The sequence below is a fragment of the Suncus etruscus genome, chromosome 2, assembly GCF_024139225.1.
Source record: "Suncus etruscus isolate mSunEtr1 chromosome 2, mSunEtr1.pri.cur, whole genome shotgun sequence".
Classification (NCBI taxonomy): domain Eukaryota; kingdom Metazoa; phylum Chordata; class Mammalia; order Eulipotyphla; family Soricidae; genus Suncus; species Suncus etruscus.
This window is the reverse complement of record NC_064849.1, coordinates 168,804,585-168,823,470: the sequence shown is the minus strand read 5'-3', so window position 1 is coordinate 168,823,470 and position 18,886 is coordinate 168,804,585. Positions and strand designations below refer to the sequence as shown.

The 18,886-nt window shown below is 38.3% G+C and overlaps 1 protein-coding gene across 1 annotated transcript in view; it reads right to left on the bottom strand.

Annotated features, from left to right (window-relative positions):
- The window catches only part of CAMK4 (calcium/calmodulin dependent protein kinase IV), a 311,178-nt gene that overhangs the window by 19,714 nt on the left and 272,578 nt on the right, over positions 1-18,886 (bottom strand). Inside the window, exon 8 of the mRNA XM_049769138.1 lies at positions 17-92. Coding sequence (XP_049625095.1) covers positions 17-92 — 76 coding nt within the window. The remainder of the gene's footprint in view (positions 1-16; positions 93-18,886) is intronic.

Here is an 18,886-nt window from a genome sequence, read left to right as displayed (position 1 = left end):
ACTTTTGTTCACTTACAAGATGTAGGTGATGATCCCCACAGACCACATGTCCACCTCTGGTCCGTAGGCACAGCCTCTAAGAATTTCAGGTGCTGCAGAAAGAGCAAAACTTTCATTAAAAGTGTCATTTAAAATCCACAATCCACATTTTAATAAAAAGCAATAGGAGAAAGAGGGAAATAAATGAATATATTCATTTTACCACAAACCAAAGTGTAATATGATACATTTTGTCATAGATTATAGTGGCTTTATATTTAAAATGCATAAAATTAAAGCTATTAACTTTAATATTAATATTAATATTTTATGTAGAAACAAGATGTTCAAACTTGGTATAAGTGTTATATATGTGCTACAAAAGTTTATATATAGATTATATATAAAATATATAATTATATATATATAGAAAAGACAAAAATTTTCTATATGTATATAGAAAAGACAAAAATTAAAGTTGAGAACAATAAAGGAGAAATAAAGGTTATGCAAATTGAGATCTAAGTTTGCTTAGAGCATCAGGCATACATATGTGGCAACTGAATGTGTGCATTCTGGGTGGGAAGAACCAGACTCTGGGGCTGGAAGGGGCCACAGGAGCCAGGAAGGCTTCTACACTGTGTGTTCTGATATGAACACAGATTTCTATTTTGTGCACAGAAAGCAGCTCGCAGAACTAAGAAAAGATTCCCCATGTGTGACAAGGCTATTCCTTTTAGTTCTCATCTTTGTGCAGATGAGATGTCTTCACAATCAGGAAACTGCACCATGATTTAGTATTGTATAACCTTCTAAGGTTATTTTCTTGGTTTCTGCTGTTTTTTGTTTTTTTTTGTTTTTGCTTTGTTTTGTTTTGGGGTCACATTCAGTAGTGCTCAGGACTTATTCCTGACTCTGTGCCTGAGGTTCACTATAGACAGACTTTAGGAAATCATATGCTATGCCAGAGATAAAATTCAATTTGACTTCATGCAAGGCAAATTCCTTCTTAATATACCATCTCTCCAGTCCCCATTTTTTCTTCCTGTTATCACAACAGATAGAGATAGAATACTGAAAGCAGCAACATCAAAAAGGAAAATTACATTCAAAGGAGCATTCCTAAGACTTACAGCAGCCACATCACAAGAAACTCTCAAGGCCAGAAGACAGTGGTGGGATATTGTGACAAGACTGAATAAAATGGATGCCTCATCGAGAATACTGCACCCTGCCCGACTCATGTTCAGGTTTGAAGGAAGGATACATAGCTTCATGGATAAACAACAGAAACTTCACAGATGAAAAACCATCCTTAAAGGAAAAACTGAAAGGTCTAGTTTAAGACAAGAGGGACCAACACACACAGCAAACTTATCTACAAAGATGACATTAAATCCTATGACAATCATCTCTCTCAATGTCAAAGGACTAAATTCACCAACTAAAAGACAGAGTGGCAAAATGGGTCAAAAATATGAATCCAACCTTCTGCTGCATATAAGAAACACACCTGAAGAGTCAGAACAAACATAGACTCAAAATAAAAGGCTGGAGGAAAATCTTCCTAGCAAACAACACCCTTAAAAAAGCTGGGGTGGCCATATTAATATCTGATGACACCAAATTTATACTCAGAAAAGTGGTAAGGGACAAAGATAGACACTATGTACTAATCAAGGGATATGTGCATCAGGAGAAATAAGACTATTAAACATATATGCACCCATTGAGAGACCAGCTAATTTCTAATACAACTACTGACAAATCTGAAAGAAGGCATCAATAATAACACAATAATTGTGGGAGACCTCAACACGACCCTGTCAAAAAGACTGACACCCAACAAAAACATACTAGCACTGAAAAGAATGGAAGAAAAGACTAGTAGATATATATAGGAAAGTCCACCCCAAAAAACTTGGATACACATTCTTCTTCAATGTACATCGGTCATTCTCCAAGATACACTACATGCTGACACACATACCTTCAAAAAATCAAGAGGATAGAAATCTTGCAGGCTACCTTTGCTGACCACAAGGCTCTGAAATTAGAAGTGAACTACAAAGGCACACAGAAGAAAAACTTTAACAATTGGAAATTAAACAGCCTGCTACTGAACAACAAGTGGGTCTGAGGTGAAATCAAAGAGGAAATCAAAACTTTCCTGGAAACAAATGATAATGAAGACACAAACTGCCAGAATCTAAAGGACACAGCAAAAGCGGTCCTGAGAGGAAAATTCATAACTTTACAAGCACACATCAGGAAGGAAGAAGAGGCATACCTGAATAACTTAATGACGCAGCTCATAAAACTAGAAAATGACCAACAAAAGGAACAAAAAATAGAGAGACAGAAGGAAATAACAAAACTGAAAGCAGAACTCAATGAAGTGGAAAACCAATAAACAATCCAAAAGATCACCGAAAGCAAAAGTTGGTTCTTTGAAAAAAATAAACAAGATTGATAGACCATTGGCAAAACTCACATCCCTAAGACTTACAGCAGAGAAACCTGATAACGGATGGAAACCTGATAACACGTATTAGAAATGAAAAGGGGGAGAACATAGTAACTGGTTAGGCTTTGCAGAAGCCGGGTCCCCTGTTTGTGACATCAGGCTGGGAAAATCCATGAAACTACGCCTGCCCAGTGGGGCTCGACTGAAAAACTGTGAGTGCTGCCTCTGTGTGCCTGTCTACTGTCCTCTTGCGTGAACCTCTTGGGAGTGGGCCGAAAAGAGGCTCCAGCAGAGCACGGCCACTTCGCTTTGCTACGCAGCTGTGCACTCTTTCTAAGAAAAGAACACCATTGCAACAAGAAGAAAAAAATCACACTAAGAACTGTGCTGGATCACAGAAGCAAGCATTTCTCTCTGGACTGTTTTCTCTATCACATGCTCGGGCCTAAGATTTGATCCAGTGTGAGGCTTCATCCACGGAGGACTCCCCTCCCTTAGAGGCAAGTCAGCCCATCCAGAAAGGTCGGAGCCAGAGGAGTGTGCTGCCTGCACCACATAGCCAATGAATACCACGACAACACGTAGAAAAACCTATAATACAAGTGTGACAATGGTGAAAAAATGCAGAACAGCATCAGACATAGAAAATGAAGATGACAATTCTGATGACCAGATAATGACCAATCTCTCAGATAAGGACTTTAGACTAGCAATATGGAAGATCCTCAACGAACTCAAAGAAGCCATGGATCGAGTTGAACAGAACACTAATAAGAACCAAGAAAATATGAAGACAGAAATCACAAAACTCCAAACTGAAATAACATGTCCACTAACAGGCCTGAAAAGTCAGTAAACGAAGTGAATGAGAAAATGGATAAGCTCTGGGACAGGGTATCAGAAGCTCAGAATAGACTTGGTGCTGTGGAAGATGAGATACATAACATTCCCATACAGCAGGAGAGATTGGAAAAAATACTTAAAGCAAATGAGCATACAATGGAAAAATTAGTCAAAGAATGGGAAGAGATGAAAATAGAAGTCTATGATAAGATCAACAGAAACAACTTAAGAATCATTGGAGTCCTAGAGACCCAGAAATAAAAATTCCAGGAAGAATCAACAGTCAAGAACATCATTACAGAGAAACTTCCAGAGCTAAAGAATATATGTGATCAAATCCTGCATGCTCGAAGAGTACCAACCAAAAGAGACCCCAGAAAAACCACCCCAAGACACATCCTAGTCACAATGACAAATCCCACAGATAGAGACAGAATTCAGAAAACAGCAAGATGAAAAGGAGAAATTACGTTCAAACAAGCATCCTTGAGATTTACAGCAGACCTGTCACCAGAAACACTCAATGCCAGAAAGCAGTGGTGGGATATTGTGACAAGACTGAAGGAAATTAATGCTTCACCTAGAATACTATACCCAGCAAAACTCATTTTCCGGTTTGACGGAAGAATACATGGTTTCACAGACAAAAAACAACTCAGAAACTTTACAGACACAAAACCAGTCTTAAGAGAAAAACTGAAAGACCTAATCTAAGACAAGACTACCCAAAAAACACACCAAATTTTGAAATAAAGATGGCGATAAATCCCAGGACAATTCTTTCTCTCAACGTCAATGGACTAAATGCACCAGTTAAGAGACACAGAGTGGCTAAATGGATCAAAAAACTCAATCCAACCTTCTGCTGCCTACAAGAAACGCACCTGAATAGTCAGAACAAACATAGACTCAAGATAAAAGGCTGGAGAAAAATTATCCAAGCAAACAACACCCATAAAAAAGCTGGAGTGGCCATACTAATATCAGATAATGCAAACTTTATACACAGCAAGGTTGTAAGGGACAAAGATGGATATTTTATATTAATCAAGGGGTATGTAGAGCAGGAAAAAAATCACTCTCCTAAACATATATGCACTGAAGGAGGGGCCAGCAAAATATTTAATACAACTGTTGACAAATCTGAAAAATAATATCAACAACAACACAATAATTGTGGGGGACCTCAGCACGGCTTTGTCAACACTGGATAAGCCAACCAGACTGAAACCCAACAAGAATATACTAGACCTGAGGAGAGAAATGGAAGAAAGAGGCCTAGTGGATATATATAGGATACTCCATCCCCAGAAACCTGGATACACATTCTTCTCCAATTTACATGGAACATTCTCCAGGATAGACTACATGCTGGCACATAAAACATAACTCCATAATATAAAGAGGATAGAAATTTTGCAGACTACCTTCGCTGACCACAAGGCTCTGAAATTATTTGTGAATTCCAAAGGGACTCAGAAGAAAAACTTTAACACCTGGAAGTTAAACAGCCTCATACTCAATAACCAATGGGTCCGAGATGAAATCAAGGAGGAAACCAAAAGGTTCCTGGAAACAAGTGACAATAAAGACACAAACTATCAGAAATTATGGGACACAGCAAAAGCAGTACTGAGAGGAAAATTTATAGCTTTGCAAGCACACATCAGGAAGAAGGAGCTTACCTGAGTAGCTTAATGACACAGCTAATAGAACTAGAAAGTGCTCAACAAAAGGACCCAAAAATAGGAAGACAGAAGGAAATAACAAAGCTGAGAGCAGAAATCAACGAAGTGGAAACCCAAAAAACAATCCAAAAGATCAAAGAAAGGAGAAGTTAGTTCTTTGAAAAAATAAACAAGATTGATAGACCACTGGCAAACCTAACAAAGAAAGAGAGAGAAAAACTTGATAACTCGTATCAGGAATGAAAAAGGAGAGATCACTACTGATATGACAGAGATTCAAAGGGTAATCAGAAACTACTTTGAGAAACTCTACGCCACTAAAAATGAGAACCTGGAAGAAATGGATAAATTCTTGGACTCCTATAATCTTCCACGGTTGAAGGAAGAGGATGTAGCATATCTAAACACACCCATCACCATTGATGAAATTAAAACGGTAATCAAATGTCTGTCGAAAAACAAAAACCGAGGCCTAGATGGATTCACTAGTGAATTCTTTCAAACTTTCCAAGAGGAACTACTACCAATCCTGGCAAGATTCTTTAATGAAATTGAACAAACGGAAACACTTCCAAATAGCTTTTATGAAGCCAACATCACCTTGATATCTAAACCAGACAGAGATGCTACAAAAAAAGAAAATTACAGACCAATATCGCTGATGAATGCAGATGCAAAGATCCTCAACAAAATTCTGGCAAATAGGATTCAATGCCTCATTAAGAAGATCATCCACTACGATCAAGTAGGTTTCATCCCAGGAATGCAAGGATGGTTTAACATCCGTAAATCTATCAATGTAATACACAACATAAACAACAAGAAAAATAAAAACCACATGATCATATCAATAGATGCAGAGAAAGCATTTGATAAGGTCCAACACCCATTCTTGATCAAAACTCTCAGCAAGATGGGAATGGAAGGAACCTTTCTCAATATAGTTAAGGCCATCTACCACAAGCCAGTGGCAAATAGTATCCTCAATGGAGAAAAACTAAAAGCCTTTCCTCTAAATTCTGGCACAAGACAAGCCTGTACTCTCTCAAAACATTTATTCAATATAGCACTGGAAGTACTTGCTATAGCAATTAGGCAAGAAAAAGATATCAAGGGAATCCAAATAGGAAAGGAAGAAGTCAAGCTCTCACTGTTTGCCAATGACATGATACTCTACTTAGAAAACCCTAAAGACTCTGCCAAAAAGCTTCTAGAAACAATGAACTCATATAGCAAGGTGGCAGGCTACAAAATTAACACACAAAAATCAATGGCCTTTCTATACACCAATAGTAATAAGGATGAAATCGACATTAAGAAAACAACGCCATTCACAATAGTGCCATACAAACTCAAATATCTTGGAATCAACTTGACTAAAAATGTGAAGGACCTCTACAAAGAAAACTATAAAACTCTGCTCCAATAAATAAGAGAGGACACACGGAAATGGAAATGCATACCCTGCTCATGGATTGGCAGGATTAACATCATCAAAATGGCAATACTCCCCAAGGCATTATACAGATTTAATGCTATCCCTCTAAAGATACCCATGACATTCTTCAAAGAAGTGGAGCAGGCACTTTTAAAATTCATTTGGAACAATAAACACCCTAGAATAGCTAAAGCAATCATCAGGAAAAAGAACATGGGAGGAATTACTTTCCCCAACTTTAAACTTTACTACAAAGCAATAGTTATCAAAACAGCATGGTATTGGAATAAAGACAGACCCTCAGATCAGTGGAATAGGCTAGAATACTCAGAAAATGTTCCCCAGACATACAATCACGTAATTTTTGATAAAAGAGCAGGAAATCCTAAATGGAGGAGGGAAAGCCTCTTCAACAAGTGGTGTTGTGCCAACACCAAGTGGATAGCCACTTGCAAAAAATTGAACTTAGACCCCCAGCTAACATCATGTATGAAGGTAAAATCCAAATGGATTAAAGAGCTCGATATCAGACCCAAAACCATAAGATATATAGAACAACACATAGGCAAAACACTCCAGGACATTACAGGCATATTCAAGGAGGAAGCTGCACTCTCCAAGCAAGTGAAAGCAGAGATTAACAAATAAGAATATATTAAGCTGAGAAGCTTCTGCACCTCAAAGGAAATAGTGCCGAGGATACAAGAGCCACCCACTGAGTGGGAGAAACTATTCACCCAATACCCATCAGATAAGGGGCTAATCTTCAAAATGTACAAGGCACTCACAGAACATTACAAGGAAAAAACATCTAATCCCCTCAAAAAATGGGGAGAAGAAATACAAATGGCCAAAAGACATATGAAAAAATGCTCCACATCACTAATCATCAGGGATATGCAAATCAAAACAACGATGAGATACCACCTCACACCACAGAGAATGGCACACATCAGAAAGAATGAGAATAAACAGTGTTTGTGGGGATGTGGAGAGAAAGGAACTCTTATCCACTGCTAGTGGGAATGCCGTCTAGTTCAACCTTTATGGGAAGCAATATGGAGATTCCTCCAAAAACTGGAAATCGAGCTCCCATACGATCCAGCTATACCACCCCTAGGAATATACCCTAGGAACACAAAAATACAATACAAAAATCCCTTCCTTACACCTATATTCATTGCAGCACTATTTACCATAGCAAGACTCTGGAAACAACCAAGATGCCCTTCAACAGATGAATGGCTAAAGAAACTGTGGTACATATACACAATGGAATATTATGCAGCTGTCAGGAGAGATGAAGTCATGAAATTTTCCTATACATGGATGTACACGGAATCTATTATGCTGAGTGAAATAAGTCAGAGAGAGAGAGAGAGAGAGAGAGAGAAAGAAAAATGCAGAATGGTCTTACTCATCTATGGGTTTTAAGAAAAATGAGACATTCTTTCAATAATAATTTTCAGACTCAAAAGAGAAAAGAGCTGGAAGTTCCAGCTCACCTCAGGAAGCTCACCGCAAAGAGTGATGAGTTTAGTTAGAGAAATAACTACATTTTGAACTGTCCTAATAATGAGAATGTATGAGGGAAATGAAGAGCTTGTTTAGTGTACAGGCGAGGGTCGGGTGGGGAGGAGGGAGACTTGGGACATTGGTGATGGGAATGTTGCACTGGTGATGGGTGGTGTTCTTTACATGACTGAAACCCAAACACAATCATGTATGTAATCAAGGTGTTTAAATAAAAAAAAGAAAGAAAGAAAAATAAAATCTACAAACATTAAAAAAAAAGAAATGAAAAGGGGGAGTTCAAGACATATATTGCAGAGATCCAAAGGGTAACTGAAGTCTACTTTGAAAACTTTATGCTAATAAATATAAGAACTTAGAAATAATGGATAAATTCTTGGACGCTTATAACCTTCGACAGTTAAGTAAGGAGGATGTAGCATATTTAATCTCCCCTATCACTATTGAGGAAATTGAAACTGTAATCAAACCTCTGCCCAAAAAGAAAAGCCCAGGCCCAGATGGATTTACTAATGAATTCTTTCAAACCTTTCAAGAGGAGCTACTACCAATACTAGCCTGGCTCTTCCATGAAATCAAGAAAAAAAAAAGGGGGGGAACACTCTCAAAAAGCTTTTATGAAACATCACCTTGATTCCAAAACGAGACAGAGAGGCTACAAAAAAAGAAAATTACACACCAATATCCCTGATGAATGCAGATGCAAAGATCTTCAACAAAATCCTGGCAAATAGGATCCAATGCATCATCAAAAAGATCATACACCATGACCAAGTAGGTTCATCCCAGGAATGCAAGGATGGTTTGACATCCATAAATCTATCAACATCATACACAGCATCAACAACAAGAAAAATAAAAATCACAGGATCATATCAATAGACGCAGAGAAAACATTTGATAAGGTCCAACACCCATTCTTGATCAAAACTCTCAGCAAGATGGGAATGGAAGGAACCTTTCTCAATATAGTTGAAGCCATCTACCACAGGCCAATGGCAAATATTATCCTCAATGGAGAAAAACTAAAAGCCTTTCCTCTAAATTGTGGTACAAGACAAGGCTGTCCTCTCTCACCACTCCTCTTCAACATAGTACTGTTAGTACTTCCTATAGCAATAAGGTAAGAAAAAGATATCAAGGGAATCCAGATAGGAAAGGAAGAAGTCAAACTCTCACTGTTTGCAGATGACATGATACTCTACTTAGAAAATCCTAAAGACTCTACCAAAAAGCTTCTAGAAACAATAGACTCATATAGCAAGGTGGCAGGCTAAAAAATAAACACACAGAAATCAATGGCCTTTTTATACACCAATAATGGTAGGGAAGAGTTGGACGCCAAGAAGGCAATCTCATTCACATTAGTGCCACACAAACTCAAATATCTTAGATTCAACTTGAACAAAGACGTGAAGAACTTATACAAAGAAAATTATAAAGCCCTGCTCCAAGAAATAAGAGAGGACACACAGAAATGGAAACACATAGCCTGATCATGGATTGGCAGGATTAACATCATTAATATGGCAATATACCCCCAAAGCATTGTACAGACTTAATGCGATCCCCTTAAAAATACCCATGACATTCCTTAAAGAAGTGGATCAAACACTTAGGAAGTTCATCTGAAACAATAAACACCCTCGAATAGCTAAAGCACTCCTAGGGAAAAGGAAAATGGGAGGCATTACTTTCCCCAACTTTAAACTGTACTACAAAGCAATAGTTATCAAAACAGCATGATATTGGAATAAAGACAGACCTTCAGATCAGTGGGATAGGCTTCAGTTCTCAGACAATGTTCGCAAGACATACAAGCACCTAATTTTTGACAAAGGAGCAAGAAATCCTAAGTGGAGCAGGGAAAACCTCTTCAATAAGTGGTGCTGGCTGAACTGGTTAGCCACTTGCAAAAAAGTGAATATAGACCCCCAGTTAACATCATGTATGAAGGTAAAATCAAAATGGATTAAAGACCTTGATATCAGACCTGGTACCATAAGGTATATAGAACAAGATGTATTTAAAACACTCCATGATATTAAGTCTAAAGGCATCTTCAAGGAGGAAACTGCACTTTTCAAAAAAGTGGAAGCAGAGATCAACAGATTGGAATACATTAAGCTGAGAAGCTTCTGCACCTCAAAAGAAATAGTGCCCAGGAACAAGAGCCACCCACCATGTGGGAGAAACTATTAACCAAATACCAATCAGATAAGTGGCTAATATCCAAAATATACAGGGCACTGGCAGAACTTTACAAGAAAAAAAACATCTAATTCCATCAAAAAATGGGGAGAAGAAAGGAACAGACAGTTTGATAAAAAAAGAAATACAAGTGGCCAAAAGGCACATGAAAACATGCTCCTCATCACTAATCATCTGGGAGATGCAAATCAAGACAATGATGAGATACCATCTCACACCACAGAGATTTGCACACATCACAAAGAATGAGAACAATCAGTGCTGGAGGAGATTCGGAGAGAAAGGAACTCTTATCCACTGCTGGTGGGAATGCCGTCTAGTCCAACCTCTATGGAAAGCGATATAGAGATTCCTCCAAAATCTGGAAATTGAGCTCCCATTCAACCCAGCTATTCTACTTTTAGGGATATACGCTAAGAACACAAGAATACAATACAAAAACTCCCTCCTCACACCTATATTTATTGCAGCACTATTCACAAATGCCAGGCTCTGGAAACAACCAAGATGCCCTTCAATAGACGAATGGCTAAAGAAACGGTGGTACATATACAGAATGGGATATTATGCAGCTGTCAGGAGAAATGAAGTCATGAAATTTTCGTATACATGGATGTACATGGAATCTATCATGCTGAGTGAAATATGTCAGAGGGAGAGAGAGACACACACAGAATAGTCTCACTCATCTATAGGTTTTGAGAAAAATAAAAGTTATTTTTGCAACAATCCTCAGAGACACTGAGATGAGGACTGGAACTTCCTTTCACTTCATGAAGCTCACCACAAAGAGGTGAGTGTAGTTATAGAAATAACTACACTGAGAACTACCATAATCATGTTAATGAATGAGGGAACTGGAAAGCCAGTCTGGAGTACAGGTGGGGTTGGGGTGGGATGATGGGAGATTTGGGACATTGGTGGTGGGAATGTTGCACTGGTGAAGAGGGGTGTTCTTTAAATGACTGAAACCTAATCACAATCATATTTGTAGTCAAGACGTTTAACTAAAGAAAAAAATATTAAAAAAAGAATATTATGAAAAATAAAAGAAAGAAAAATGCAATCTCAGTGCCCAAAGACATTCCATCTGTAAGATTTGCTTTCGTTTCTCAGGGACTTCTTGCCCCACACAAGACTCCTTTGTGCCCTACTAGTCCCAACATCGAGCACCCACACACAAATGTTTTGCTCCTCCACTAAAGAAATAAGGTCTGGCTGACAATTTCAAGAACATTTGTTTCTGTCAGTCTCCAATAGTACTGTAGTCAGGGTACTTAAGACTATAGCTTTAATCACTTAGCTAGTTTGCACAAGGCCATCTCCAATCAGGATTTCACAGCAGTGAATTGCTATCAAGTCCTATGCTGATGTAGAAATAAATAAATAAATAAATAAATAAATAAATAATACTAGACTGAGTCCTTTACAGTAATCTGTGGTTCTTGGGTTTCTAAGCTTAAAACGAAGTGCCACAGAGAAGCTAATCTCCAAGTTTACTCTGAGTTTTAACCAACTAGCCTATGTGTTGTGATGTAAATTACTGTAATTCAAGCAAAATTAGAAAATAAACTCTCCGATTCCAGACCTTGCTGCATTTACTGTTTCTTTGTTAGAGTGCCTAGGTTGCTGGCATCTTGTGGGAATCTATTCTGCTAGCTCTGCTAAACTCAATGTTTCCATCATAGGCTATCCACCGATCCTCTGCTAAAATTTAAGTGCTGCTAACTCCAGATAAAATGAAAAAATACAGAACAAAATTAGTTTTTAATTCAGTTATTGGTCATTTGGGTTTCTTTTTGTTTGTTGGTTGGGGTCCACACCTGCAGCAGGATCTGTGTCCTGGCTACATGTGCAGGAGTGAACAGAGGTTGAGCTTTGGGGACAAAATGTGTGTCAGGGACTCATACCAGGGTTGGGCTTCATGGAAGGCAAGTGGGCGAATCTGTATGATCTCACTAGCCCAGAAACTGGATCTCCTACATGACTTGGAATTCCAGTATCTGGCATATTTGCTTGTATAAACTGACTAAAACTTTATTGTCCAGAGTAGTTGATTATCTCTTAAGGCACTATGCTACATGTGAGTAACACTGTGGTCTGAAAAAGTGAAGCTTTACAAGGTGAGATATACAAGACCAGGATCATTTATAATAATTCTTGTGAACTATATTATAGACTTGATAATACCGGGTTGGGGTCAGAATAATGAGGAGGAGAACTAGAAGTAAAAAGAGGATCAAGGGAAGTGGTGAAAAGAATTTGAGTTAATTGTGTGTCCAAACCATACACAAACAATTGGGGGGAAAATCCAATCAACAAACAGTTGGGAAAAGGGTGGGTGGAAAACTGGACAAGTGGTGACACAGGATCAGGAAAGGAGAGCCATAGACTTTTCATCTGGTATCTAACCTCATTGGTGAATTCTACATCTTGGGATCTGACTTCACCAGCATCATTTACACATATGACCCACCAATACCACTTCTAAGAATATACCCTAGAAATCCCCCCAAATTCAGGAAAAAACCTCTGTATTCTTCTATTCTTAAAAGCACTATACAATAATTTGGAAACCTAAGTGCCTGTGAACAAAGGAGAGGATAAAGGAACTATGGTACATCTACACAATGGAATACTATGAAAAATTCATGAAAATTCTGGATGTATGGATAGATATACAGAGTACTGTACTGAACACAGTGAGTCAGAGAGAGAGAGAGAGAGGATAGACATAGAATGAACTTATTCATTTGAAGGATTTTAGAAATCGATAGAAAAACTATTCAATGTTTGTCCCTCTTCCTCTGACTCTTTTCACTCAAGAGAATAATTTTCATATCCATACATGTGCATGCAAATTTCATGACTTTACTGTTCTAATGGCTGCAGAGTATACCATTTTGTATACAGACCACACTTTCTTTAGCCACTCATCTGTTATGAGACACCAGGGTTGCCTCCAGATTCTGAATATTGTAAATAGTGTTGCAATGAGTACAGAGGGCATTTTTTAAATTGTGCTTTTGTGGTACATAGGGAAAATAAAAGACAGTATGGGGATGATATATAGAGATAATAGAGATGAGGATTAGGAGGACCAGTCCCTGGTAGGAAGTTTGCCACAAAGTGTGGAGAGTAGAGCAAAAGTAGAGAAGGATCTACTATAAAAGGGACATAAATGGCACTCCGTTAACAGTACTGCAAACCACATGCTGGGAAAAGGGGTGGAGGGAGGACAACACTGGTGGTGGGAATTGCCCTGATTCACTGTCACTATGTACCTTAAATATAATGGGAAAGACTTGTAATTCACATTAGTCACAATAAAAATTATTTTAAAAAAGAAAATAAGATAGAGAAAGAGAGAGAGAAGTAAAAAGTCTGTCCAAGGTAGGCAGGTAGGGAAAGTGGGTGGCAGGGAAGAGGGCATCAGGGAGAGTGATAGGGAAAAGTTGGCATTAGTGATGGGAAATGTGCACTGTTGAAGATGTTATTCATTGTATGATTGTAACTCAATCGTGAACAACTTTATCTGAAAAGAAACTGTAGTGTGACCAATCTTGTAACCATGGTGTTAAATAAAAAAATAAAATTTAAAAAAAGTAATAATATCAGAAACAGTAAAGAAGAGGGCCAGGAAGACCAGTTCATGGTAGAAAGTTTTCCATATAGATTAGGAGAGTGCAGTTAAGGCAGAAAAAGGACCACTATGGCAATCATAGTTGGAAATGGACAGTTCTCTGGACAAGAACTGGTTACTGAAAAAAGATAAAATGATAAGTCTGAAACCCCTTCAGTAACAGTATTGCAAACCACAGTGTCAAAAAAAAAGGAATGAAGAGAGAGAGCAAGAGAGTGAGTGAAAGTGAGAAGAAAAATATCTCTCTCAGAATCAGGCAGTGTGGAGGGCAGGAGAGAAAATGGGAAAACTGATGGTGGGAAAGGTACAATAGTGATGGCTGTTGTACATTATATCACTGAAACTTAATCATGAACAACATTGTATTTGTGAAAAAAGCAACCAACTGTATCATGAACAATCTTGCAAACATGGCATTTATATAAAGTAATTAAAATCAGAAATGATGGAAAAATATACACCTGCCCAGTTGTTCCCTACTGTGAGAAACTGTGAGTGCTGCCTGTGTGTGTTTGTCTACTGTACTGTCTCCTGAACATCTTGGGAGTGGGACGAAAAGGGCCCAGAAAATTCGCTCTCCCAGAGGCTCATTCACAGGCCAGAATGCCACAGAACTGCTTCCAAATGTGAAAACCGGCTATAAGCAGTACTTCGCAGAAGGCAAGTCCCCTGCTTGTGACGTCAGGCTAGAAAAATCTATACCTGTCCAGTGGTTCACAACTGTGAGAAACTGTGAGTGCTGCCTGTGTGTTTGTCTACTGTCCTGTCTCCTGAACCTCTTGGGAGTGGGCTGAAAATGGCCCAGAAAATTCGCTCTCCCAGAGGCTCCAGAAGAGCACGGGGACTCTGTTTTGCTATGTGACCATGTGCTCTTTCTAATGAAGGAACGCCTCTGCAACAAGAAGAAAAAATCACACTAGGAACTGTGCTGGATCACTGATGCCCAGAATTTCTCTCCGGACTGTCTTCTCTGCTGTGTGCTCGGGCCTAAGATTTGATCCTGTGTGAGGCTTCATCCACGGAGGGCTCCCCTTCCCTGGAGGCGAGTTGACCTACCCTGAAAGGGCGGAGCCAGAGGAGCATGGCAGCACACATCATTTAGCCAATGATTATTACCACAACTCATAGAAAAACCCACAATACAAGTGTGACAATGGGGAAATTACACAAACCAGCATCAGACATAGAGGATGAAGATGACAATTCTGATGACCAGAAAACTGCCAACAAACTAATCAGTCTCATAGATAAGGAGTTAAGACAAGAAATATGGAAGATGCTCAAAGAACTCAAAGAAACCATGGATCGAGTTGAACAGAACTCTAATAAGAACAAGAAAATATAAAACAGATATCAGAAAACTCCAAACTGAAATAACAGGTCAAATAACAGGCCTGAAAAACTCAGTAAACGAAATGAATGACAAAATGAATAAGCTCTCCAACAGGGTAAGAGAAGCTGAGAATAGAATTAGTGCTGTGGAAGATGAGATAAATAATAACTCCATACAGTGGGAGAGATTGGAAAAAAATTAAAGTAAATGAACAGACAATGGAAAAATTAGTCAAAGAATGGGAAGAGATGAAAATAGAAGTCTATGATAAGATCAACAGAAACAACTTAAGAATCATTGGAGTCCCAGAGACCCAGGAAGAAAATTTCCAGGAAGAATCAATGGTCAAGAACATCATTAAACAGAAACTTCCAGAGCTAAAGAATATATGCAATCAAATCCTGCATGCCAAAATAGACACCAGAAAAAATACCCCAAGACACAACCTAATCACAATGACAAATTCCACAGATAGAGACAGAATTCTGAAAGCAGCAAGATCAAAAGGGAAATTACATTCAAGGGAACATCCTTGAGATTTGCAGCAGGCCTGTCACCAGAAACACTCAAAGACAGAAAGTAGTGGTGGGACACAGTGACAAAACTCAATGAAATAAATGCTTTGCCTAGAATACTGTACCCAGCAAAACTCACATTCAGGTTTGACAGAAGAATACATGGTTTCACAGACAAAAAACAGCTCAGAAATTTTACAGACTGGAACCAGTTTTAAGAAGAAAACTGAAAGACCTAATTTAAGACAAGACTGACCAAAAGACACATCAAATTTTGATATAAAGATGGCATTAAATACCAGGACAATTCTTTCTCTCAATGTCAATGGACTAAATGCACCAGTCAAGAGACACAGAGTGGCTAAATGGATCAAAAAACTCAATCCAACCTTCTGCTGCCTACAAGAAACACACCTGAATAGTCAGAACAAACATAAACACAAAATAAAAGGCTGGAGGAAAATTATCCAAGCAAACAACACCCATAAAAAAGCTGGAGTGGCCATACTAATATCAGATGATGCAAACTTTATACTCAGGAAAATTGTAAGGGACAAAGATGGATATTTTGTATTAATCAAGGGGTATGTAGAGCACGAAGAAATCACTCTCCTAAACATATATGAACTGAATGAGGGGCCAGCAAAATATTTAATACAATTGTTGACAAATATAAAAAATAATATAAATAATAGCACAATAATTGCAAGGGACCTCAACACGTCTTTGTCAACTCTTGATAGGCCAACCAGACTGAAACCGAACAAGAATATACTAAACCTGAGAAGAGAAATGGAAGAAAGAGGCCTAGTAGATATATATAGGACACTCCATACCCAGAAACCTGGATACACATTTTTCTCCAATGTACATGGGACATTCTCCAGGATAGACTACATGCTGGCACATAAAACATACCTCCATAATATCAATAGGATAGAAATTTTGTAGGCTACCTTAGCTGACCACAAGGCTCTGAAATTATATGTGAACTCCAAAGGGACACAGAAGAAAAACTTTAACACCTGGAAGTTAAACAGCCTCATACTGAATAGCCAGTGAGTCTGAGATGAAATCAAAGAGGAAATCAAAACTTTCTGGAAACAAATGATAATAAAGACACAAACTATCAGAACTTATGGGACACAGCAAAAGCAGTACTGAGAGGAAAATTAATAGCTTTGCAAGCACAATCGGGAAGGAAGAAGGGGCCTACCTGAATAGCTTAATGACGCAGCTCATAGAATTAGAAAATGCTCAACAAAAGGACTCAAAAATAGGGAGACAGAAGGAAATAATAAAGCTGAAAGCAGAAATCAACAAAGTGGAAACCCAAAAATCAATCTGAAAGATCAATGAAAGCAGAAGTTGGGCAGGTGAAAGCAGCTATTAACAGATTAAGAGATCTGAATATATTAAGCTCAGAAGCTTCTGCACCTCAAAGGAAATAGTGCCTAGGATACAAGAGCCAACCACTGATTGGGAGAAACTGTTCACCAAATACCCATCAGATAAGGATCTAATATCCAAAATATAAGGGCACTGACAGAACTCTACAAGGAAAAAAACATGTAATCCCATCAAAAATTGGGGAGTAGAAATGGACAGACACTTTGATAAAGAAGAAGTAGAAATGGACAAAAGGCACATGAAAAAATGCTCCACATCAGTAATCATGAGGGAGATGCATATCAAAACAACTATGAGGTATCACCTCACACCACAGAGACTGGTGTGACATCACAAAGAATGAGAACAAGCAGTGTTGGCTGGATGGTGTGAGACAGGAACTCTTATCCTCTGCTGGTGGGAATGCCGACTAGTTCTACCTTTCTGGAGAGCAATATGGAGATTCCTCCAAAAACTGGAAATTGAGCTCCCATATGATCCAGCTATAACACTCTTAGGAATATACCCTAGGAACACAAAAATACAATTCAAAAACCCCTTTCTTACACCTATATTTATTGCAGTGTTATTTACCATAGCAAGACTCTGGAAACAACCAAGAAGCTCTTCAACAAATGAATGGCTAAAGAAACTGTGGTGCATATACACAATGGAATATTATGCAGCTGTCAGGAGAGATGAACTCATGAAATTTTCCTATACATGGATGTACATGGAATCTATTATGCAAAGTGAAATATATCAGAGAGAAAGAGAATGGTCTCACTCATCTATGGGTTTTAAGAAAAATGAAAGACATTTCTGAATAATTTTCAGAGACAAAAGATAGGAGGGCTGGATGTTACAGCTGACCTCATGAATTTCACCACATAGATTGATGAGTTCAGTTAGAGAAATAACCACATTGCAAAGTATCCTAACTGAGAATATATGAGGGAAATGGAAAGCCTGTCTAGAGTACAGGTAGGGGCGGGGAGGGGATATTTGGGTCATTGGTGATGGGAATGTTGCACTGGTGATTGGGGGGGTGTCATCTTATATGACTGAAACCCAACCACAATTATGTTTGTAACCAAGGTTTTTAAATAAAAATATTATTAAAAATCGGAAATGACAAAATTATAAACCAAAAATGAAAAAACAGTCAGAAATGACACAAAAGAAGGCTATGGTAATGTTAAAAAACTAAATAGAATCTCTAAATATCAGAAAAGAAGCAGCTGAGCAAAAGATCTAAAAGTTACAAGATGAAAAGGGCAATACCTCTAGGAAATAACAGAAGGTGGAAAAGGAATAAATAGCACACCATGAGAGTATGGGATGACCTTAAGAGGAATGATATAAAAGTAATGGAAATTCCTGACGAGAAAGAAGGCAAATTTTATGAGGGAACAATAACTAAAGAATCATCAATAAGAATTTCTTCTAGTTGAGAAATATAGGTACTAAGATCTAAAATGCTCAAGGGTCTCAGTGAAAAGGCTCAACTAGGAATACTCCAAGACACATTGTACTCAATATGATAAAAACCAAAGATGGAGAGAGAATACAAAAAGGAGCAAGATAAAAAAAAATTAAGAATGTCCATACAGGGGCCGGAGAGATAGCATGTAGGTAGGGTGTTTGCCTTGCATGCAGAAGGTCGGTGGTTCGAATCCCGGCATCCCATATGGTCCAGTGAGCCTGCCAGGAGCAATTTCTGAGCATAGAGCCAGGAGTAACCCCTGAGCGCAGCCGGGTGCGACCCAAGAACCCAAAAAAAAAAAAAATTTTTTTTTCCATACAAAGAAAGGGCAAAAGATTCACTGTAGATATATCAAATGAGC